Genomic DNA, 24,453 nt, shown 5'->3' with positions numbered 1-24,453 from the left:
CATATGGTTCTCATAAATGAACCGAGACTCAGCGTAGGCCTATAAGGTAGCCAACTGCCTCACAGACCTGAGACATATAACGTTAGATAGCTTGAAATGTCTACTCTTTAGCGGAACAATTCAAAACGAAAGAAAACAGACTGCGCTGCTTATGTAATTCGTAAGAAATGTGCATTTCTCTCTGGCGCTGTGAAGATCGCGAGTCGTTAACTTCATCTGTCTAGCCGACAGACACTGACATAACTGTTTTATTAGTAAACAATTAAAATGTCTCCTGCTATATTTTACATATTTGCATGTTCCTTACAAAACACTGACAGTGGGTTTTTTTTTTTTTTTTTTTTGAGCAGCTGCGGACAAATTCTTTCGACACACACACACACACACACACACACACACACAATATTACATAACACTCTGCGCTTATGTTATAAAAATATAATTTAACATATAAATAACCATTTTTAAATAGCCCACTTAAAGTGTTTATTACAAATAAATGACTAAATGCTAAAAATTAATACATTTTAATGAACAAACATATGCGTTGCATTTACAATTCTGTGAAAACAGCACCCCCACACTGCATGAAAAGAGGTGTATCCAGACCAGTATACTCCTGTATACACTGCTGAAATTCGGAAGAATCCAGGAGTATACTGGCCGGATAGCTCAAATTCCATAGATCTGTATATATCCGTTTACATCCGAAATGATACCAAATCGGATGTATGTTGTGGACGTATACTTCCGTGCTACAGCCATTTGTTGCCATGGCAAGTAATCCCATCAAAGGTTTTTTCAAGAGAACATTTTCACACCTTTGTGCACCTTTTGGCCTTCCCCCCTTCCTCCCATTACCCAGACCACTATTGGAGGACAGGACACATTGAAAACCCAGGAAAGTGATTTGATTGGTTACTTTTAGAACATAGCCCACCCTAGGCCTTATCGCACAGTGATTTGATTGGTTGTAGGCCAGCTATGCAGATTTTGCTCAGTATACACTAATCCCCCCTTCCCCCAATTTTAATACATTCAAATCTAATTTTAAAAACACACACAAAGATCAATGAGAAAGTCTGACATTTCTAAACAAAAAAAACAGTTGATCTGTAGTTTATTTTCATAAGTGAATTAAGTACAGAAAATTATCAACAATTTAGGAATACAAAATCATTCTAAAAGTTATTACAAAAGATTTATTGCAAATTGACACCAAGGTTTATGCACAAAAACAAATTTAGAATTGTGACGAGCCACACCAGGCCGTAACTTCTCAGAAGTGATTGAACAAGTGGTGCAGTCTTTCTCCAAACCATCTGAGGACAAACTTCCCTACTGGGTGTGGGCTGAACCTTTTAGTCTACAGAAGGACCCTGTGATGATAAAGTATCTGCTATGTATGGAGTAGAAAGTAAGAGGATGGATTTGACTGAATAATGCTGAAAAGCAAACGCTGGAGTAAGAAGCCATGAAAGGGTTGTAGATTTTTAATGAGATCAGTTATGACGCCTGTCCCTCCAGCTCCGACGCGGGGGTGTCTGGCTCTTCATCATTGTAGATGTTCTCAGCCTAAACGAGAGAAGTTTATGATATCAGTGCAAAGTCCTAATATCAAATACATAAATAAATGGAAATCTTAAGAATGTACAGTTTTGCTGTACTTACCATCTGCCATACTTGCATAATGTTGTCCTCTGACACAGAACAGATTACCCAGGGTTCATTTGGGTTCCAGGAGAAATCTGAGATCTTAGCTGTGTGCCCACCATGAATGAACTGCCAAAACAAACAAAAGTGGATTATTAGACTGTCAAAACTGGCATGCAAAATTGTACATGCATTGAAATTCTATCAATATTTTCAAGCTTCAATAATGATACACATCATAACAGTAATCCACATGAATCAAGCGGTTTAATCCAAGGCTTCTAAAGAGACAAGATTTTGAATCTAATTTTGATTCTATATGTTATACTTAATCCATTACCATTACAATTATCTCACTTAAATGCTTGCTCACTCAATGTATTTGTGTTTTTACAATGGGGTAATGTTGTTGCGCAATAGCTTACACAGCGCACAAGGAAGCTTGGTTTCAAACTTTAAATTTCATTTACATAAAAATACAAACAGTCAATAATAAAATAAGAAAAAAAGAAACAAAATCACAAACAATAGCACAAATAAATACAATAGAATAAATATACAAATGGAAGAAATAGTGCTTTATGTTTTTCAGGTACTGTAAGTCTAATAGTAGTATTCAGGTAAGAAATACTACAGAAATTGAAGTAATCAAATGTAAAATAACACTGGATTTTCTTCATTGTAAAAAATAAATACAGATTAATCCTTACAATTAAAGTTAAAAGTTATTCAGCGAGTGATTTTCTCTTTTCTTTTGTTCATTGATTAACAGGAATATTAGGCTGCTGTCACATTAAGACTGAATGCATGGATCCAATACACCGATACACATCCATTTTCTTCGGTTTACCTTCAATCAAGACACAGCCGACTGCGTTTATGTAAATACTCGCCAAGATGAGCATTTTGACAATTTTCTCAAGCTGTTTAAGAGGCAGCTTTATGTGTGTGCGCTTTGACTGTGAAATCTGTGAGTAGTAGTAAAATGATGCGCTATACCCACAATCCCACATTGAAATTCATGCGCTATAACACCAACACTATCAGAGTGCATTGAGACGAGTGAGTAAGAGGAGGCGTGCGTGTGTGTGTGTGTGTGTGTCAACTCGCTGTCGGAGAGAACAGAGAGCAATAAAGCGCAGATGGTATCGATGTATTGATACGGCAGAAATTTAATATTGGACCCTATTTAACTTGAGTTAAATTTACCATTTCTGACAACACTACTCAAGATAATAATACTTTTATTCAGAAAGGATGTATTAAATTGATCAAAATTGACAGTAAATACATTTCTTACAAAGATTTCTATTTTAAATAAATGCTTTCTTTTGAACTTTCTATTCATCAGAATGATTCTCTTCATTTAGAATTTCTATTCAGTCAGAATCCTGAAAAAAATGCATCAAGTAACACAACTTTTTTTCAATATTGATAAAAATGTATCTTGACCATCAAATCAGCATATTAGAATGATTTTTGAAGGATCATGTAACTCTGCAGACCGGAGTAATGATGATAATTTCAGCTTGGCTATTCAGGAATGAATTGCATTTTATATTAAATAGAAATCTGTTATTTTAAATTGTAATATTCCACAGTATTACTGTCAAAAACTGTATTTTTGATCAAATAAATGCAGCTTTGATGAGCATAAGAGACATTTAAACCCCCAAAAATTAAAATATATATTAATTATCAATTAATATATATTAATTAAATATGTTATTTACACTTGTATTTAACTTTATACTAAAATAGAGTGTGATCAATAGTGTGTGTTTTTTGCTGTGGTATTGAAATAGTTATCAATAATCATATCATTATAGCTCCATCTGTCACAATAAATATTTTCAGCAAATCTATCTCGACTCACCAGCAGCTCAGGTGGCCCGTCCTCGGCGTCCTCCGCAGACTGCTCTTCTCCAATTTTACTAGAGGACATAAATGTAACAAAGCAATCAATATAAGATAAAAGCATTTGTGGATACAAATACAGTTAGCACAAATGAACGGTTCAGATTAAACCAGGAATGAGCATCAAGAAAAGAAAAAAAGTATATTTTCAGGATCAATTATAAAAGAGTAGTAATGCCATACCTCAGGTCCCAAACATTGAGGCGTCTGTCTGTGCCACTGGAGGCCAGGATGGTCTCGTTATGAGGAGACCACTGGACCTGTCAAGAGAATCAGCATTATTATTATTATCATCATCACTACACTATTGCTAACGGATTGCATGTTGTTATATTGTAACAGAATCTTGAGTTACCTGGAAGATTTCATCCTTATGTGACTCAAAAGAGTGAAGCTTCAACTTCAGGTTGCGCAGATCCCACAATGCAACAGTCTACAGCCATAAACAAACAGTGAGCATGTCATTTTTTTTCTAAATCATGCACAATATTAAATAGACTATACTTTAAAAGCTTATGCATTAGGCTGTATGCATACATCAAAACTGATGTGTACTTTGGGCTTAAACAGATAGTTCACACAAAAATGATAATTCTGTTATTAATTACTCACCCTCATGTTGTTCCAAACCCGTAAGGCTTCCGTTCATCTTCAAAGCACAAAAGATATTTTTGATAAAATCTGAAAGATTTGTCTGCACAACTACCACTTTGATGTTTCAAAAAGTTTATAAAAAAGATTGTAAACCAATCCATATGAATCGAGCGGTTTAGTCCAATTTTTTTTAAGAGACTCGATCGCTTTATATGATAAACAGATTTAATTTAGGCTTTAATTCATATATAAACATTGATCAGCAAACACAAACAGAAGCTCAACCGAACTTGACATGCGAGAATGAACCTCATTGTTTCTCGCATGTCAAACGAACATGCTTGAGCTTCCGTTTACCACAACTGATGTGTGAGTTGATGAATGTTAATATGTGAATAAAAGCCTAAATTCAATCAGTTTATCATATAAAGCGATCAAATCTCTTCAGAACATTTGGACTAAACCATTCAATTCATCTGGATTCGTTTTATGATCTCTTTTTTAAACTTTTTGTCAAAGTGGTAGTTCTGTAGACTGTCAATAGAGGGACAGAAATCTCTAAGATTTCATTAAAAATATCTTAATTTGTGCTTTGAAGATGAACGAAAGTCTTATGGGTTTGGAACGACATGAGGGCGAGAAATTAATGACAGAATTTCTATTTTTGGGTGAACTAACTCTTTAAGGGGATTGTGTCCCCTCCGCATGAGGACGGATCTCTAAAGCAAATTCTTCCTACAGATGAGTGTGCATGTGTGATTATGTAGATCGCAACATGTACAGACCTTGTCTGCTGAGCCACTGGCCAGAATAAACTCGCTGTATGGGTTGAAGGACAGGCAGTTGACTTCGGCCGTGTGGGCGTCCACAGAGTGACTGGGCTTTGATGTGTTATTGGATCGTGTGTCCCAGCTGTAGAAGACAGACATTTCATAGTGTAATACAACTTAAAGGGTTAGTTCACCCCAAAAATAAAAATTCTGTCAGTAATTACTCACCCTCATGTTGTTCCAACCCCGTAAGGCTTTCGTTCATCTTCGGAACACAAATTAAGATATTTTTGATTAAATCTAAAAGAGCTGTCTCACTACTCCATTGGCTTCTATGTTATTGAAACTTGCCAGCCCAGAAAGTTAGTAAGGACAATGTAACAGCACAGCGCAAGGTCAGAACGTAGGCTCACTATTGGCTGAAGCTGGTCATGTGTGTGATGCTGGCCAATAGTGAGCCTACATTCTGACGTTGCGCTGTGCTGTTACACTACATGAACTCACGTCAGACGCCCACACAGAAGAAAATGAATAGTTGAATAAAGTCGGTATTTTGGGGTTTTTTTGCACACAAAAAGTATTTTCGTCGCTTGATAAACTTCTGGTTGAACCACTGTAGTCACTTGGACTATTTTAAGAATTGTCTTTACTTACTTTCTGGGCCGGCAAGTTTCAATATCATAGAAGCCAACGGAGAAGTGAGACAGCTCTCAGATTTAATCAAAAATATCCGAAGATGAACAAAGTCTTACGGGGCTGGAACAACATGAGGGTGAGTAATTACTGACAGAATTTTCATTTTTGGGTGAACTAACCCTTTAAATGTTTCTCTTTTTCTTAAAAAAACAAAAAGTCCTACAGTTTCACTGATTCCTGCACAGCAGAGGGAGAACAGTACATTTTGCTTACTCACATCATGAGTTTCTGGTCATCAGCCACAGAGCCAAACAGCGATTCATGTAGTAGGTGCCAGGACACATCCTCCACCACAGCTGTGTGCCCTGTGAAGATGGTCTTGGCATCTACTATCTTCCCCTCCTTTGGAACGGCACTGATATCCCACAGACAGATTGTCTAGAGTTGAAGAACAACAGATGATCCTACATCATACAAGTTTTAAGTAGGGATGAGTTAATCCAATACTTAAAATCGGTCCGACACGGGCCCTTTTTGTCGGATTGGGTATCGGTCAGTCATGGAACGGATATTCCGATACTGTGAGTTATGGTTGTTACTCTCAAGCTCTATAAAAGATAAAAAACTACTATAAAAGCACCATAAGCTTTTCGTGCATTATATTTTGAAGCTTCTGAAACCATTTGAAAGCTTTATTTGAGGAACAGAAATATTACAATGTTAAATATTACAATAAAACTCTACACTGCAGCAGTCTGGTCATTCTGCATTTAGCATTTAAACTGCGAGCCGCATTCGGTTTCGACAGTCAGCAAAACTCAGTCTCTCCAAGATGTTTTAGTGTTCCCATTATTATGCACCATCTGTACGTAAAGGTCTATGCTTTTGTTTAAAAGGACTGTATTTTCACTCGCTGCCAGGCGTGTTAGATTAAGGCACTGGAGTATCAGACTGAATGAAACGTGTCATTCACACGCATATAGTAACTGGTATTTAAAACTCTATGAAAAGGCTCAGTAAACTGTTGGGTGGATGCAATAGACCAGGTGTTGCACACACAAAATATCTTTTCTGTTTGAGTTAAACAGACTTTTAATGCTGGAGGGAATCTCGCCCGTGAAAGTGATGTTACGGGATGCGCATCAACACACTTTTGAGCTGCTCTGCATTAAAGCTTTTCATGATAGTTGTATTTATTTGTTTTATCATATCTATCATGTTTGTTGTCCTATTAAAAATCTGCACCATACATTGTGAAGAAATGCTGTTTATAGTGTGTATAGCCTATATTTATGTAATTGCAAGTTTTTTTTTTAATTAAAGGTAATTAAAGGTGACCCATTATGCAAAATTCACTTTAACATGGTGTTTGAACATAAATGTGTCGGAAGTGTGTGTACACAACCACCCAATAATAGTAAAAATCCACTCACTCTTTTTTTAATCCCCATAAATCATAAGCAGTGTCTCAGAACAAACGGTTTGCAGATTATAGCTTTTGTGATGTCACAAATGTTTAGGCCCCGCCCACAACTGCTGACAGACTCTGCCCTATTAGCATAGCCCCTCCCTGAGTGAGCTGTACACAGTCTGACATGTTCATCTCCTCGCCAGAGCAGCATTTAAGAAATGTATTATTATTAAAGATAATAAGAAAATCACTCACTGCTCTAGACTGAATTAACAGTTTTTCTTTTGCTAGAAAAGAAACGTTTTTATACTGAAGTTTAGACTGATTTTGCTTTAAAACGCATGCAGACAATTAACTTTCATGATGATGAAGAACTGCAATGTCACGCAAGCGTGACCGCGATAGAGATGATAATCAAAACCAAACAGATGTTTTAGTGTTTGGCAGAGTATCAGAGGCACAAGCTGTAGTGGCTCCGCCCTCTTCTGGAAAGCAGCAGCTCATTTGCATTTAAAGACACAGGCATGAAAACAGCATGTTTTTCATTCCACTCAAAAATGGGCATTTACTACATGAAATAATAAATGATCTGTTGGGTATTTTGAGCTGAAACTTCACAGACACATTCTGGGGACACCAGAGACTTATATTACATCTTGTAAACAGGGGCATAATAAGTCCCCTTTAAGATTTTACCAGATGTAGATGTAAAAGGTCTACACTATTGTTGGATTTAAGAGGTTTACTGGAATTACTGTTCATTTTGATGCTGTATCCAGTAGCCTAGATAAAAATATCTACCTTTTTTGTCATAGGCTATTAGGCCTATGTACTTTTTTCTGTTATCTCTTTTTTTATAATGAAGACCTGTACAGTTAGTGAGGAAAAGTAAGTGAGGTATAGATTTTATCTGCCGATACCTCTACCAATCCAATACCAAGCTTTCAGTACTGTTATTGGTACTGGACATGGAAAAAGTGGTATCGAAATATGTGAGGTCAGTTTGAATTTGAGATCACTCACATGGTCGTCTGATGCACTAAGTAAGTTTCCACTCAGGTTGGGGTTCCAGGACAAACCGTATCCCTCCTTCTGATGTCCCCGCAGTCTCAGGTCTGGACTACACTCTCCACTGGGGTCTGCAAATGGACAACTCAGACATATTAATCAAAGCAAGCGACTTCACACATGATTTAATATAGAGCTGCAACAACTAATCGATAATAATAATAGACTAATCGAATTATTGATTAATCGCGTTGCTGTCCGACAGTCACGTCACTTTACAGCAGTGAATAACAATTCTATTAACAAAAACGCACCTGAAAAATAATGGAGGCCAGAGTGTTAGCTGATGCGGGACCAGAGTTGTCCTAAACATGAGCTTAGAAGCTTTATATTAAGCTTCAAACAAACTCAGTATTTAACACGATGTGTCCTGTTTAAGAGCTCAGCATAAAGCGTGAGGTGTTCAACTAAGGCTGCACGATATATCGTTTTTGATTTTGCGATATTGCGATGTGTGCATCCGCCATAGTCACATTGCAGGATGTGCAATGTCAAGTACAGGGATCATAGTTGATCGGTTCCAGTTCGGAACGCATGTGATTCGATTACTCGCTAAGTTTAACCATCATAGATTGAAAATGTATCATTTGCATATGTTTTTAAGTCCTGTCAGTTCAAACATCAAGCCCAAGACTGTAACTTGCGCACTGTTTTCTGTGCACGCACACAGAGCTACGCAAACAGCACGTGAGCACCGAATTCAGGTCTCTTTCTCTTCTTTTGAGCTTGAACGTACACGCAAAATTAAGTCAAAATGCCCGTCTCGGTGAGCATCCTCGTAAACACAGTCAGTTATGTGTTGTAAACAATTGAGAAAGAAAAGAGATGTGAATCATTATATCGGATCCATGCATTCATCTTAAAGTGACAGCAGCTCAATTTACCCGCAGCAGTTTGTGTCACCAATGTATATCAAACAACAAAAGAGAAAGCTTAAGAGAAATAATTCTGATACATGTTGTATATAAATTTTGTTAGATTAAACATGCAGTTTGTTGGACTTGTTTTACATGTAGCATTTTAAATATACAAGTACTTGTATTTTCATGAGAGCAGTAACTGTAAATGGACTAATGTAATGACGTTTATTAATAATTGTGGTTTCGTTTTTTTTCATACTGTGCGCAAGTTTTACCACTCAATTTTAAGTTTTAAACCCTTTTTTTGCAAATAATGTATATCATAGTCCACATAGTTTCATTGCCTTCAATTTGCATGTTTTAAAGGACAACATTGGGAAGAATAACTTACTTTTAAATAAAATACAGAAAATAAAATTTGGCTCTTTTTATCTGATTTATCGAAGATGCAATCAACCAATTAATCGATAATTAAAAATCATTATTAGTTGCATCCCTAATTTAAAGATACACTGTCACTTATTTGTTCCAAATGAACAAAATTTTAATAATGAGTCAATACACCATCAGTTCTTCTTCCAAAACTAGTTTTTGACTTACCCTGATAAACTATAGTAAGCCTATTATTTTAAGTGTTCATATTTTAAACCTGGTGGGATGGTTTTCATGGGAAATAGCGTACATGCGTCACTCACCCACGCATGTCTCGTCATATCCGTAAATAGAGAAAAGTTGCTCTGGCTACTTTGGCGTGTATATGGTGTGAGAGTGGCATAGGTTAGTTGTCACAACGGGTGAGAAATTTTTACATAGAGCAGCTAAATCTCGAACCTCCGGGGAATCACCCGTTTAAAAAAGAAATGCAGAACAGAGGAGAGTCTGCCGGCAAAAAGAGAACTAGTAATAAAACTAGAATCAGCATTGTCTTGGCTTTTCAGAGATAGTGAGAACTGAGGGATTTGAAATGTTGTAAAAGTGATGGCGTTTTTATTACTCAACGGGTGAGTAAGGTATTTTATTGAAAAGAAAAATTGTGTGTAGCTGTCTAACAGAGTTCATTGTAAAGAATTATCTATTGTGAAGGGTCAATTCATTATGGGTTGTTGTAGCGCTGTGCTGAATTTATTTTCAAAGAACCGTGTCTGGGTTATAACGTCTTCAGCTAGTCAGCTTGAGATCCTTTCCATCTAAACTGGTTATTTCTCTTAAGTCTAGAAGTGTATATTCATCCGCACAGTCACGCAAAGCTGAAGCACAACTAAAACAATGATCTTCCGCAAAATGCATGCAGTTTTTTTTAACCACTAAAGGGCCAAAAGTTACAGAGTGCACCTTTAAAATATATCAGGGCTTCTATGTATCAACTGAAAGCCACTGACCTGGTTTAGATGGGTGTTTGGTGTAGTCAAACACCAGCACGTCAGAGGTGGGGGTCTTGGTGGCGATGATGCAGGGGTTTTGTGGCATGTATCTGGCTCTGTTCACTTCTCCTTCATGGTTGATCTTAATCTCAATCTCAATCTTTCCGCTCACTGACCCAAACCCTCCAAACTCTGGGGGGAAAAATTATATACAATCATTATTGTCCAACGCCTGATCTCTGTCCTAGTTTGATCAGCTTTATTTGTGAAAAGTATCAGTTTGAAGCATTCAACTAAATAAAAAATTTACTTTCAAATTCATTGGCCCAGTTTACACTTGGTATTAAAGGGTTAGTTCACCCAAACCTGAAAATTGTCTCATCATTTACACATACTCATGTCATAAACCCATAAGACTTTCATTCATCTTTGAAACATAAAAGATATTTCTAATTAAACCTGAAATCTGTATGATTCGAGCAGTTTAATCCAAGTTTTCTGAAGAGGCACGATTGGTTTATATGATGAACAGATTTAATTTAGTCTTCACATATAAACAGTGATCAACGGGAATTCAACCGTGTCTGCTTTTCATTTGGATTACTTTTACAGTGGCTTCATATACTTTTTGAAGCTTGACATTTTGGTTAAATTTTACTTTCAATAGAGGGAGTCTTAAATATTAAAAAATATCATAATTTGTGTTTTCAAAAATGAAAAGTCTTATGGGTTTGGAACAACATGAGGGTGAGTAAATGAAGACAGAATTTAAAACTATCCCTTTAACATCCATATAAACACTAAATACATGTATAAAAAAGATCCATCACATTCTGAAGTTGTCAAAAATGCATGTGGCCGCATCATATTTGTGGAAAGATTCAGTCTTATTGATCAACTGAATCTGGATTTCCCCCCAACGTCCTGACCATACCTGCTGAAGAAACACATACGCAAAACTGATTTTAGTATAATGACTTCAACACAAAAAATACAAAATTAGCATTCATTCATAGTCAGATCAGCTCTAACCTCCTTTCTCGCTGTCGTAGTGGGACGCGTCAAACTGAGCATCGTCATTAGGGATCTGGACACTGGCGATGACTAAGTGGTTCTGCTCATCCGAAGTGTGTGTGCCCAACACCAGCCGATGAACCGCATAGTCCTTTCCCTCAGGCCTGCACAATGATGGACAATGATTTGTAGAACGCTAGTCATCTGTTACGTTTCAGAAGGTGGACAGGCTAGTTATCAGATTACCTGTTCACATCAGGAAGCCACTGCACCGTTAAACTCGGCCACTCGAGCGCATGTGTCATGACAAGATCGTACAGGAATGGTGTGTTTTTCTTCCAGATCTTGTATTCCTCATTTATTACTCTCTCCTCCACTGCATCATCATACACTGAGAAGAGAGAACAGAAGGATAGATTCAGGCCAAATGCATTCAAATGAACATTTCTCAATAAATGCATTGTGGGAGTGCATTGGACAGCAAAAGGTTGCTGTATTCTAATAAATTAGCAGAAACTGAAGTTTAACATGGTAAAGTTCCTCAACTTATAGTTAAACTGCAGCTTATGAATGATGGAGGGAACTTGGAGAACAACAGCATTTCGATCTGATTTGAAACCATTTTCTGTATTATTCAAGTTAGTAGAATCATTTATCAATACCAGAGGCTTTAACCAAAGTCAACCGTGAGTACTTGGTAAAAACGTGCTTAGGTTGTGGCACTCATTCATTCTTATGTTAGAATGTGGGTCACATCCATTAGCACTTTAGGCTAAAGCTAGCAAACTCTGCCAAAGAAAAAAAAAATATGCACGTTAATCACAACGAAAAAAGTTTACCTTCTTTGTCTGCCATTTTGGCGTGCTTTTCTGCGGGTTAGCCACTGAATGAATTGTGGGGTTTAAAGCCAAAAAAGCAGAAAACAGGTTTTTAGGGTTTTGCGCTCACGACTCCGTCACTTACAACACCAGCTCGCACATCCCAAAAGCGCAAAATCTAGCTGGTGCTGTCCGATTCACAAGCGAGTCGTTCTTCTGAACCGACTCTTATTTATGATTCGGTCAAACCGATTCACAAAGAGCTACTAAATCACTTACAGATGGCCTTGGGTGGCGTTTAACTAGTGATATAAAAATTAGTATTTAATTAAATTGCTGATTAAAAATAATTGCTGCTTATTATATTCATTAAGTCAAATGGAATGGAATATACTTATGTTTTAACGATTTAAAATTGATATGAAAACGTACCTGTCTTGTGTGTACAATTTGCTTGGTTCTCAAAAAAATGCTTGAATGTCCAAAAGCAAATGGCTTTGAGTAGGAAATTCTGAATTTGAAATTCATATGAATTATTATTATTAATAATAATACTGGGAACAATAAAGGAAATGGTGAAACCAAAAAAACAGTGAACAATTGATTCAATTCATTTCAGCTCATTCAATAGATTCAAAATTCAATCGAACAAGTTAATTGAAACGAGCCATTCATATGAACCGATTCGCTGAAATGAATTGACCGCCCAATGCTAAGCTGAGCATGCGCGTTTAGGTTTACACGCGTTTAGAGTACGACAAAAAAATGTGATGTCATCTTTGCGCGCGCGTTCTTTGATCGGTGTAAAATGTGTTGCCTACATAGAGAGCCTTTGCTGCTGTTGTTGTCTACCTACGTAATGTGTAAATAGTGGTTTAAAATGACGGATAATGATTGTTGCTCGTTGCAGACAGACCCGTCAGAGACGCAGGACTCTGAGAGTCGCTTAGATGAGTGTGAAACTGCTGCTCTTGTGCTCAGGTGTTGTATGGGCTTTTTATTCTGTAGCTATGTTTAAATTATTATCAGAATTTTTTTTTATTGCTATTTATTTATAACTATGTATAAACTCATTTTTAGTCAAAAACAACGACGAGCTGTTCTTAAACGAGAGAGAAGGAAAAGGAAACGTCAAGCTCTTGCTAAAATAAGAGAAGAAGGTAATTTATTTTAATGTTTATTTGAGGTGTGTATATATATATAAGTGCTGTCAGTAACAAACGCATCTTTTTCAACTGTAGGTCATTCACAAAATAAAGAGAACCAAGAGTACAAGTCTGAAGATGAGGAAGAACAGAAGGCTGATGAGGAGAGGTTTGTCATCTTAAGTTCAGTATGATAAGCTAATATTAATCGGACAAAATACAAAATATGTCACACTGTTTTACAATACCAGTGAGCGATTACACCAGATATGGATGGAGAGAGAAAAGATTGCACAAGAAGAATTTAGGCTGAAGAGGGAGAAAGAAGAGGCAGCGCGAAAGAGAAAGGAGGAAGAAGAGGTGAGCATTTTGCAAGAAAAGTCCAATTGCTGACATTAAATCCTTGACATTCTGCAATGGCCTGGACAAATCTCAATTAAAATACATATTATGCTCCAATATCTTGTTTTTCTGTAACCAAAGCGGAAAATAAGAGAAGAATGGGAGGAGCAGCAAAAGAAAGAGAAAGAGGAGCAGGAGAAGAAGGAACAGGAGAAGAAACAGAGAGAGGTGATCCCTGCACTGGGAGGATAAAGAGGCTGATGTCTACATATATCCTCTATCAGATATCAAAACATTTCATGCTACCTGCAACAAATCAGCCTTTAAAATTTCAAGCTGTTTGCCAATCATGGTTTTACATACACACCACATTCCAGAAGTCTCTGTTTCATGTTTACATTTTGTGAGTTTGTTTGTTTAGCAAAATATTGTCTTCATTTCCTTAACTAAGATACACAAAATCGATTTAAAATGCAGCAAGTGTCCACTTCCAATGAAGAACATGTATCTTTTCGTGTCAGCTGGGTGTATAGTGATAATGTTGCTTACTTATGCCACAATAAAGAACATGTGCAAATTTGAATTACAAAATACTGATAATATCAGTCCATAATGTACAAATTATCTCCCAGATTGTCTTAACCAGTTCTAACAGACATGTGCTTGCACACCACACAATTTCACCTGCCATACTGTGTATGTTTGCACCATTTATAGGAAGCGGTACAGAAAATGCTGGATGAAGCAGAGAGTCAGGTAACATCTTGCTTTTCATGTCAAATGCATATTGGAAAATGCAGTTCTGTTTGCAATAATCTCATTATTTTGTTGCATTTAGCTGGAAAATGGTGTTCCTTGGAAAAACCCTGATGCCCCAAAGGATTATGGGACTGAAAAGGATAGGGCAAACTGCCCCTTCTTCCTTAAAACGGGTGCTTGTAGGTTTGGGGACCGGTAAGTGTTTGCAAGGTTTTGACTGACAGTCAAAGTGCAATTTCTGATCAGATTCTAGATGATGATTTTTTTTTTTTACTGTGCGTAATGAACAGGTGCTCCCGAAAACACGAACACCCAACATCCAGCACCACTCTGATGGTGAGGGCGATGTTTGTGACGTTCGGGATGGAGCAGAGCAGACGTGATGACTATGACACTGACGCCAGTCTTGAGTACTGCGAGGAGGAAACGCAACAGCAGTTTCTGGATTTCTATGAAGACGCTCTGCCAGAGTTCAAGAACGCAGGGAAGGTGGTGCAGTTCAAGGTAACTAAAATAAAAAACAAAAATAATCAACATAAATAAAAAAAAATATTCAACTGTATCAGTCTGGTTTGGTGCTTCTGTGTCATGGAGAGCAATTGATGAAACTATTGATTATCTGTATGAACTGAAGCATCTTGCTTTTTCAGGAGTCGCTGCTTTGGCAGTGTAAATCACAATTTGGTCCTATTGTAACTCATTTCCTCTCCACATGGAGGATAATCGAAAGATGATCGCAACAAGTTATAATCTGGCACTGGCATTGGCCTATTTTCCACAATAATCATTTTTTGTTAGGCAATGTTCCCTTTCACTGGCCAACAACAAAGGAAATACTATCTTTGATGATAGTGGTCTGAAATCCTTTCAGAACATTAAAACCCAATATTATTTACCAGGTACCTCTTTTTTATGTTTTTGCATATCAGATAGGCCCTTCGGGTATATGGGGTGCCCTGTAAACGTCTGGTATTAAGATGCGTTTTGGACAATCGGATCACAGTTAGACGAGGGAGACACATTCATATTCATATTCATTTTTTATTGTCCTCGACAGGAAATTTGTTTACAGACTGTACCAGGAGCAACATGCATAAGCATGCACATACCACACAGAATTTATACTATTAAAGGGTTAGTTCACCCAAAAATGAAAATTCTGTCAGTAATTACTCACCCTCATGTTGTTCCAACCGCGTAAGACCTTCGTTCATCTTCGGAACACAAATTAAGATATTTTTGATGAAATCTGAGTGCTGGATCACTCCTCCATAGGCTGCTAGGTGACCGAAACTTGCTGGCCCAGAAAAGTTATTAAAGAGATCGTTAATATAGTCCAAGTGACTACAGTGGCTTAATCTTAAGTATATCAAGCGACGAGAATACTTTTTGTGCGCACAAACAAACAAAAATAACGACTTTATTCCACTATTCATTTCCTTCTCTCTGGGCCTCGTAGTGTTTTTGCGCTGCGCGTCTGTGTTACACGTCACCACGTAGGCTCACAATTGGCCGACGCTGGTCATGTGTGTGATGCGTGTTGACGTGCAACACAGACGCGCAGCGCAAAAACACTACGAGGCCCAGAGAGAAGGAAATGAATAGTGGAATAAAGTCGTTATTTTTGTTTGTTTGTGCGCACAAAAAGTATTCTCGTCGCTTGATATACTTAAGATTAAGCCACTGTAGTCACTTGGACTATATTAACGATCTCTTTAATAACTTTTCTGGGCCAGCAAGTTTCGGTCACCTAGCAGCCTATGGAGGAGTGATACAGCACTCAGATTTCATCAAAAATATCTTAATTTATGTTCCGAAGATGAACGAAGGTCTTACGGGGTTGGAACAACATGAGGGTGAGTAATTACTGACAGAATTTTCATTTTTGGGTGAACTAACCCTTTATCATAAATAGACATATTGCACACAAAAAAACAACAACACACATTTACAGTAGATAAATTAGGCATTCTGTGAATTCAACGCTCTTATAGCTGAGATTACAAAACTTTTCCCTAGCCGTGATTATTTTATGGGGTAGCTGTCTTTATCTGCGGCCTGAGGGAAGAAGGGTGAAACTTGAGTCAAGAGGGTGGCTGGGATTTTGTACAATGGTGTTTGCTCTACGAATGGTAGCTGTCCTCAGTGAGAGCCGGCAAGTTGGCTGTGGGAAGACCAATTATTTTTGAGGAAGTGTTAGTGATTTTAAGGAGCTTGTTTCTATTAGTGAGAGAAAGCATAGTGAAATAGCAGGTGGCACAATACAGGATGGGTTCAATGATACTACGGTACAAGAGGAGAAGAAGGTGTGGTTTGACTGAGAAAGTCCTGAGTTTACGTATGACAAATAGTCTCTGTTGGCACTGGCATCACCTATGAATGTCTGTGATGTGATGGTCAAAACTCAATTTATTGTCCAAAATAATGCCAAGGTTCCTGAAACTGTCAACAATGTCTACTGACTTGCCATTGATGGAGATAGGGCAGTGAGCGGTGGAGAGTTTCCAGGATAAGTTCCTTTGTTTTAGTAATGTTAAGGAGGAGATGACTATCTGTACACCATTGGGTGAAATGGGCGGGGAGGGCGAGTATGGCTGTGTTATCCAAGTATTTGAAGTACTTTGTGATGTCGGAGGGGCTACGGCTGTCGTTAGTATATTCTTCAAACCAAACTTGGGTCTTCAGCCGACAGAGTTTAAATCCCGTCTGGCTAGCGCGCTTCCCATCATTTTTACGCATTAAGTCAGTAGGCGGAGAGTATGCGGTCATTAATGGCTGTTCAAACACATTCGACCACATGTGCATCTACACTACAAAAGCTATTTGGTCAAATGGAAGTGGTCGAAAGTGGACAAGCTCAAAACGTTTTAGACCCCGTTTACACCTGTATTTAGCATCGTGGACTTGTGATCCGATCGACCAAAATGCATCTTAATACTAGGTGTAAACAGGGCCTAAGTGTAATCTGTGTTCTCAAGGATCTCAGGGCACGTACTTGTGCTTCTTCTGGGAGTGTCCCTGACTCTCACCTCACTCCTATCTGTTAGGCACTGATATATGTTTGACTCCATGTCATTTCTTTTTGAATGATTTTGGGGATCTTACCTTATCCGTTCAACAAAGATGTTTACTGTTAGCTGCTCTCACAGCGGCAAAACATTTTTTTATAGTTAAGCACTGAAATCCTCCTCACACAATAGACAGACAAATGTGAACTGTGTCTTTGTTGGACATTGTCAATGGAACTCTCTACCTTTCGTATACATGGATCCCCACATCAAGACTGTGAATATATGGCATGATGCTTTTGACATTTTCAACCTTTTTATCTTCTTTGTTGACCTGTATTTTCTTTTTATTTAGTTTATTTATTTTGTATAAATGTTTAGTTTATTTCCTTTTATTTATTTTGTATCTAGATTCTGTGTTTGTATTCTATTTCTATATTATTGAAGTCTTTCAGGGGTGGGTTCTAGGTTTGTATAGTTGCTTTTTGCTTTCTATTCTTGTTTTTCTTTGTCTGTAAAAATGGAAACTCAATATAACGGTTGTCAAAAAAAAAAGAAAAGAAATGTATTGTTTAAATGTAATTTTATAATTTTATAATAATTGTAAACATTTTAAATTTGAATGTAATTTATATTAAATTAATAAAAAATAATTCCAATTTTGTCAAATTAACAATATTATTTCCCCATATTTTAATAGGTGAGCTGCAACTTTGAACCTCACTTGAGAGGAAACGTTTACGTTCAGTATGACACGTAAGTCCCTTATTATTAGCCATTGCTGTAGAAGGAGAAGTGTTGTAAATATTATTTTATTTTTGATATCTCTGTTATATATATATATATTCCTGCAGAGAGGAGCAATGTAAAGAAGCTTTCATGATGTTCAATGGCCGCTGGTATGCTGGAAAACAACTGCAATGTGAATTCTCCCCAGTAACTAGATGGAAAACGGCCATATGTGGTAAGAAAAAGAGAAGTTTCTTCGTAATTACTTTAAGTCTTTCTTTAGTTATCATTTAAAATATGCCTATATTCTTTTTCCTATATGTTCTCAGGACTTTTCGACAGACGGAAATGTCCGAAAGGGAAGAACTGCAACTTTCTTCATGTCTTCAGAAATCCAAGCAATGAATTCTGGGAGGCAGACCGTGATCTTCATATGTCCCCTGACCGCGGTGGAGGCTTTTCTAGTCGGCATTCGGGCAGCAGAGATGGAATGTGGTCCCAGCGTGGAAATAGCCCTGAACGATCCCAGCGCAGGTGGACGGATCGAATGAGTCAGAGCCGTGAGCGGTACAGTTACAGGGGAAGGCGGAGCCGTAGCAGAGAAAGGCACAGTCGAAACAGGGAAAGGTGGAGTCGTAGCAGAAGCAGAGAGAGAAGGAAGCCAGATCAATCGATAAGGAGATCTCAGAGAGAGCAATCCAGGAGGAGCAGGAGTCGATCCCACAGCAGAGACCGGTTAAAGCAGAGCGAAGATTCATCAGCAGACTCGAGAAGAAAGAGGTCAAAATCAAACAGTCCGGACCACGCGTCCAAAAACGGGTCTGTGAAACGGAAGGGTCACAGGAAGGAAAGCCAAAGCCCAGAAAACTCTGACCGAATGGATACTACACATCAGCACAAGCACTCTAAAAAGAGCAAGAAGAAGAAAAAGGGTAAAAAGAAACACAAAAGAAAGAAGAGTAAATCACGCAGCTTGAGCTCGTCTGCTGGATCTGGCGAAGATTCCCACAATGAGGAGTGTAGCAAGACGCCGTCTAAATCTGAAGCTCCTGCTGAAGAATGTACAGCTGTGGCATCCAGCGCAGGTTCGCCAGAAGATAAAGTAGAGACTGCAACTTCGGGGTTGTGTCATCCTGATGAGGAGATCCAGTGCGCGCTTACAGACTCTACCAAATCAGATAGCATCACACAGTAAAAATAAAAATACATAAACGGCTTCTGTTGTCTTAAAGCAGCTGTTGTTATTTTAGTTTGCATAACAAAATGCCTAGTTTTTACGATTTTTGCTGATGAATACATTGCCCTGTACATTTGTAATTAAATCTAGCATTTTCTGAAATCTTGTTGAAAGTGTTGGTGGTAAAAAAATTATTCATTTTCAGTTTTGGTGCTCAGACATTACTTGGGTAAGCAGTTCTTGGGGATTATTATTGCCATTTTATTTAAAGTTGCGACGTAACAGAATCATTTCTTCCATCGGATGTACATCGAATGAAACGCATTAAGTGTTGCGTGGGAAATTGGTTTTATTCATTGATTGTTGAATGGATGGATACAGATCTGAATGTGAGCTTGAGTTGATTATAAGAAATATGGGTTTAAGCAAATGTCGCCATTTTAAGAAGTATGGGCTCAAAAAATATGATCTCAAATAATAATACAAAATGAATTGTATGCATTCATTAATTGTTCTCAATAAGATCAGGATGCATTTAGATCAGAGGTTCTCAACAAAGGGGCCCGGGGCCCACTAGAGGCCCTCAGCAAACATTCAGAGGGGCCTCAGTAAGTCTAAAAATGTCATTAAATTAACAATTTTAATTCAAATGCTGGGGAAAAAATACACTAAAATAAAGATGACATTGTGTAATCTGACATCATATTATGAATTTATTTTTATTACAACAGAAGTACCAGAGGTAGTACCGGAGGGGGGGTCAAGAAGGATGAGACTGCTGATTTAGATGCATTTTGTTGCCAACTACAAGAAAAAATTACTAAACATATCAAATGATGTTCTTTATTAGTAAGAGATCGTCAAAGATTTGGACAACACACTGCAATACCTGACTTTATTCATCATTTGTTTTTGTTTTTATGCTTCAAAAGACATTTTTTCAAGAGTAAGTCTGACAAACAGTCCAATACAATAGCATACAAAGATGATTTTATGGGGAAAAAAGGCATGAAGATGGTGAAAAAAATTCTTTGGCATTAGAAATTAACCAACTAATGAATGGCAAATGCCTGATATGCCTGAACCAATTAAGTGTTCACAGGAACCAATCATTACAGTGTTTTTGGTCAGGAATTCGCTAATACTGGTGTTTACTCGTGCCTTAGCTAATACAATCATTGAATTTATGCCAAAATATTCTGAATGTCTAGTTTACATTATCTCTGTTCCCCCGTCTGAATAAGAATGTTTGGTCCGTAACACTTCAGCAAGTCTTGAACCTCTGGCTTCTACTGGATCTACTGAGAGTTGCAAAAAATACTAGCGAACTGTGTGTGAGCTGGAAAAGAGTGTTTTAAGGCAGCTGAAGGTAAGAGGTAATGTTTTAATACAGAGAAGACGTCATGGGAAAAGTGGGGATGCTGACACTAATCTTTGCTACACGTACTGATCCAAACCTGAATTCAAAGTCAAACACTGGGAAATTTGCATAACTGCTAAGATAGTGGCACAGGTGAACTTTTCGATGAGCTCGATTCCCTCAGATGTTTGGCAGTAGAAATGCAGGCATCAATACCTTACCAGGAAGTGCTGATTATTTTAAACACTATTTTGTATGATAACCTAAAATACAGACATTTTATATAGAGAATGCCCACAGAAAAAAGAAAAGAATATGTGTGTTAGTGTTTTGGTAGGTTTGTTAGTCCTCAACATTTATGTCAGTCCAATCTCCTCCAGAACGCTACGTGGCGTCTCGGCTTCCTGTTAGAGGTAAAAAAAATTTTTTTTAAAAATCCATTCATATGCTAAAAAAACTGCCAGTATTTTTCCCAAGCATGTTTAGAATGAGAAGTGTGTGCATTCCTCACCTCCTGCAACATGTCAGCCTGCTCTATGGCCTTCAGAACATTCTTCTTCGATGTCTCCTGGGCTTCACCACCCAGGATAAACTCATCCAGTATGTAATAGGCTTTCTCAAAGTTGAAGATAATGTCCAGTTCACACACCTGGTTTTCAAACACACAGTGAGTTTAACAATGAGTGGTTGCAAGAGTTTTATCCGAAACTGTTAAAATATAGCAACAGATCTGGTCATTGGTTTAAAGGAATAGTTAGATGAAAATTCTGACATTATTTACTAAAAACCTTTCAAAACCTCACTTTCTTTTATTTTGCTCAGCTGCTCTTTTCAATACAATGCTGTTGAATGGTCAAATGTCATTCTTTTCCTCACACAATGCTATCATTCGGCTTCAGAAAATTTGAAATCAAGCAATAAGGACTTGTTTATTATGTTTTAATGGGGATCTTTTGTACTTTTTGGAGTCGTTTAGTCATACAGCTTTGAAAAAACATGAGGGGCAAGTTGTCATTCTTTGGGTGAATTATTACTAAAGTAAGCATGAAACGGAAGTCGCAATAGTCTTTTCTTCCCTATTGTGACGTACTGTATATCCGACTGAAGAGACATATGTCATGAAGATTTTGATTAAAAGATTTCAAGGGCATATGAATTTTATTAAAATAATGATGTGCATGGATTTATAATTTATAATAAGCACTGCAACATTATGTAAATAAAAATAAGAATTGCCAATTTTGATGTCATGGTGACTTTAACAAGCCAAAAACAACAAACTCTTTTATAGCTCCTTGAGGCTGAAAAGCAAAAGCTGACATAAATCTTAACTCACACTGCCAAAATATTTGTCCAGCAGTTCCACGTATCTGTGGATGATCTCCAGGGTTATCAACTCGTTTTCTTGGTCTTCCACAGCACAGCAAAAGTACAGGCTGGCATATCTGAAATGCAAAATAAGCAGTACAAAGTACAAAGAAAGTGAAACACTTTTCTCTGTTCCTCTTTCTGTCAGGACACAGTACAGAGTTACACATTGTTACAAAATATCAAAAACAGGATCTTTTTGTTCTAAGCAGTCCTTCTTATTTACCTTGTTGACAATATCACAGATATATGACTGTTACGAAAGTTGAGATTTGACTGCAACAAATTACATTTGCGTTAAATGTAAATATAAAAAAAACTCAACCACAGGAATTGGCACTTTCCACAAATAAAGAACCAAGTAAGTAATAAGGACAACTGTCTGTGCCTGTAAATACAATCATATTATATAATATACAATCATAATACTTTCATTCACAATGCTTTATGGGATTGTAGTTTTTCCCATCATTAAAGCTTTTAGGACACAGTCTTGTAACTTTTTCTTTTTCCCCAATTTTCATATATTTTTTTTGCTTCGAATACAAGTTTGTAATGGCATGATTCAACTTGTAGCTGGTTGGTTTGGTTGGCTTAACTCTTTAACGATAAATTATTTTTAAAAAATCCCTATGAAATATTAGAAGAAATATTTCCAGAACCAAGGCCGCTGAAAAAAGTGGACTCTAATTAAATAAATGTAATAAATAAATGCTTCTTTACAACAATGAACTGAACATTCTTGTTGTTTTAATTGCTGAATACGGTTGAGAAGGTCAGGATCTCTAAGACGGGATGGACCATGTTCACCATTTTAAGGGGGATATACAGACATTTGAAGTGTTTAAAACTAGCTACTTTTCTAGCTAGATTGATATATGTCAGATAATAGTTTATCAAATATGCCTCACAACACAAAAGACATGGGAGTTGTGCCTTTAATATTTATAAAAATAAAATAATAAAAGTCAGGGAACACCCAAGTCTACCATATCATGGAAAATGCCAAATACAATGGATCTGCAGTTCCGTCCATGCAGTCCTTATCATTCAGTGTCGTTTTCTAACCTTTTATAGACTATTTTCAGATCCCTCCATTCCAGAAAACTGCACATTTTGGGTTTGCGTGCCAGCACCATCTGAATAACCTCCCGGGAGATCTTTTTCTTCTGTACGTCAGACAGCGGCACGTACCATTTCTGAAGACGTAGCTTCCCCTGCCTGCTAAAGAGCAGCATAAACTGCATCTGAAAAGAAAGATAAACAAAAATGAGTCTCACACCTAGACATCGTGTTTGTGCATCACCATAATGTGCCTAGTCAAGCCAAGCCAAAATAGATCCCAGCTCTTCCGCATGGAAACGTTCGTCATGTCGCTTATTTCAAAAGTCAGTACATAAAACGACCAAACCGAAGCGTTGTCGTGTTTCGTGAATTACTTCTGTTTGTTGCAACAAAAGAGGAAGGATCGCGTTAGCAAGAAGGCTACGGTCGTGTAAATGATACATTTATAAACTATCAACACCATTCACCCATAAGTATTTGCACAAGCAAGTCCAAATAACCCAATAATGTCCATCAATGCAAGAGATAAAATTGAGCTTTTACCTTAAAGTTTATATTACACTCGATTCCGCGAGCATGGGCTTTGTGGCTGATGGCAGTAAACGCAGATGTGAGGAGTCCCGTTACATGGACGGACCATAGGGACGGACGCATCTCTCTTTCGCTAGATCACTGGAATCGTGTCCTTTCATTGGCTTCGAGACTCACCGATGACACTCTGTATTGGTCCAGACTCGAGCAGGATGGGTGAAGCTCTGCCTGAGACGGAGGCTTTTGTTATGCAGTGAAATTTATCATGAAAATCGTGACTCTGTCATAGAAAAAAAAAAGAAAAAAAATTGATACATTATAAGATCCTATCTGAGATGCATCGTGCTGGTGATTTTTTTTAATAACAAAGATTAGTTCCCTGTGACTTTTTTAGAAACACTCTTATAGACTTTTTTTTTTTTTTTTTTTTTTTGGCGTCCTGTCAGTAAAAGTGATAATAGGCATATTCATTTTTTTTTTTTAAAGTAAAAAGATATTATTTTTCTGCAGTGTTTCTTCAGTCCGACTTAAAGTATAAAGTAAATTTAATTTGTTGTCTGAATGAAAATAAGATTTTAGATGCTATATATTAGTTGTCGCACTGGACATAGATCTATAGTAGCCTATATAAAATTGATATTGAGTTGGCCTATTGATATTGATATTGAGTAACACTGAATAACATAAAAATGACACAATGAGAAAGTGTTAGTGTTTTTTGTCCAAATTGACATTCACACAGAACACGTTTTTCCATTCAACTGCGATTCTTTTCCATTATTTTTCAATGTTAACGCGCGCTAGACTGACGTATTTAACTGTTGCGCTCACGCCTTGCGTCCTTTGCAGTGTCTCGCGCATGATACT

At 37.3% G+C, this 24,453-nt stretch overlaps 3 protein-coding genes across 5 annotated transcripts; 1 reads left to right on the top strand and 2 right to left on the bottom strand.

Moving 5' to 3' along the window:
• Positions 1-1,103: 1,103 nt before the first annotated feature.
• Positions 1,104-12,312, bottom strand: LOC311074270 (histone-binding protein RBBP7). Of its 2 annotated transcripts, none has more exons than XM_084100746.1 (12): positions 12,124-12,312; positions 11,531-11,675; positions 11,303-11,448; positions 10,289-10,462; positions 8,005-8,120; positions 5,848-6,008; positions 4,950-5,076; positions 3,926-4,003; positions 3,754-3,830; positions 3,530-3,587; positions 1,672-1,782; positions 1,104-1,575 (listed from the first exon to the last, which is right to left on the bottom strand). In XM_084100746.1, exons 1-12 carry the CDS (start codon positions 12,137-12,139, stop codon positions 1,507-1,509), a joined length of 1,278 nt encoding a protein of 425 aa, XP_083956872.1. In that variant the 5' UTR covers positions 12,140-12,312; the 3' UTR covers positions 1,104-1,506. The 2 variants fall into 2 exon arrangements, with proteins under 2 accessions (XP_083956872.1, XP_083956871.1); XM_084100745.1 differs by having other exon boundaries at positions 10,289-10,465; positions 12,124-12,273.
• Positions 12,313-12,825: 513 nt separating this feature from the next.
• zrsr2 (zinc finger (CCCH type), RNA-binding motif and serine/arginine rich 2) lies at positions 12,826-19,965 on the top strand. 2 transcript variants are annotated; one of them, XM_084100513.1, is made up of 11 exons: positions 12,826-13,083; positions 13,183-13,262; positions 13,344-13,416; positions 13,499-13,607; positions 13,731-13,817; positions 14,307-14,345; positions 14,428-14,543; positions 14,639-14,852; positions 18,057-18,112; positions 18,211-18,320; positions 18,415-19,965. In XM_084100513.1, the coding sequence occupies exons 1-11, from the start codon at positions 12,983-12,985 to the stop codon at positions 19,278-19,280; spliced, it is 1,851 nt and encodes a 616-aa protein (XP_083956639.1). In that variant the 5' UTR covers positions 12,826-12,982; the 3' UTR covers positions 19,281-19,965. The 2 variants fall into 2 exon arrangements, with proteins under 2 accessions (XP_083956639.1, XP_083956638.1); XM_084100512.1 differs by having other exon boundaries at positions 12,864-13,083; positions 13,338-13,416.
• Positions 19,966-20,143: 178 nt separating this feature from the next.
• LOC311074149 (AP-1 complex subunit sigma-2-like) lies at positions 20,144-23,964 on the bottom strand. The gene is made up of 5 exons (XM_084100514.1): positions 23,599-23,964; positions 23,059-23,237; positions 21,959-22,067; positions 21,134-21,271; positions 20,144-21,026 (listed from the first exon to the last, which is right to left on the bottom strand). Exons 1-5 carry the CDS (start codon positions 23,707-23,709, stop codon positions 20,979-20,981), a joined length of 585 nt encoding a protein of 194 aa, XP_083956640.1. The 5' UTR covers positions 23,710-23,964; the 3' UTR covers positions 20,144-20,978.
• Positions 23,965-24,453: the final 489 nt, after the last annotated feature.

Source organism: Abramis brama, assembly GCF_963993115.1.
Source record: "Abramis brama genome assembly, chromosome: 23".
In the NCBI taxonomy this organism is placed as follows: domain Eukaryota; kingdom Metazoa; phylum Chordata; class Actinopteri; order Cypriniformes; family Leuciscidae; genus Abramis; species Abramis brama.
This window is presented reverse-complemented; position numbering and strand designations above follow the sequence as displayed.

Bases quoted from the DNA above. Each gene is read 5' to 3' on its own strand.
- LOC311074270 (XM_084100745.1), bottom strand. The intron at 8,121-10,288 runs GTCAGTGGCTTT...GTCCATTTGCAG, and splicing joins CAAACACCCATCTAAACCAG to ACCCCAGTGGAGAGTGTAGT. The intron at 6,009-8,004 runs GTGAGTGATCTC...CTTCAACTCTAG, and splicing joins TTAGTGCATCAGACGACCAT to ACAATCTGTCTGTGGGATAT.
- LOC311074149 (XM_084100514.1), bottom strand. From the start codon at position 23,709: ATGCGTCCGTCCCTATGGTCCGTCCATGTAACGGGACTCCTCACATCT. The intron at 21,272-21,958 runs GTGAGTTAAGAT...TTTGAAAACCAG, and splicing joins TGGACAAATATTTTGGCAGT to GTGTGTGAACTGGACATTAT. The intron at 21,027-21,133 runs GTGAGGAATGCA...TACCTCTAACAG, and splicing joins AGGCTGACATGTTGCAGGAG to GAAGCCGAGACGCCACGTAG.
- zrsr2 (XM_084100512.1), top strand. From the start codon at position 12,983: ATGACGGATAATGATTGTTGCTCGTTGCAGACAGACCCGTCAGAGACG. The intron at 18,113-18,210 runs GTAAGTCCCTTA...ATATTCCTGCAG, and splicing joins GTTTACGTTCAGTATGACAC to AGAGGAGCAATGTAAAGAAG. The intron at 18,321-18,414 runs GTAAGAAAAAGA...ATATGTTCTCAG, and splicing joins ATGGAAAACGGCCATATGTG to GACTTTTCGACAGACGGAAA.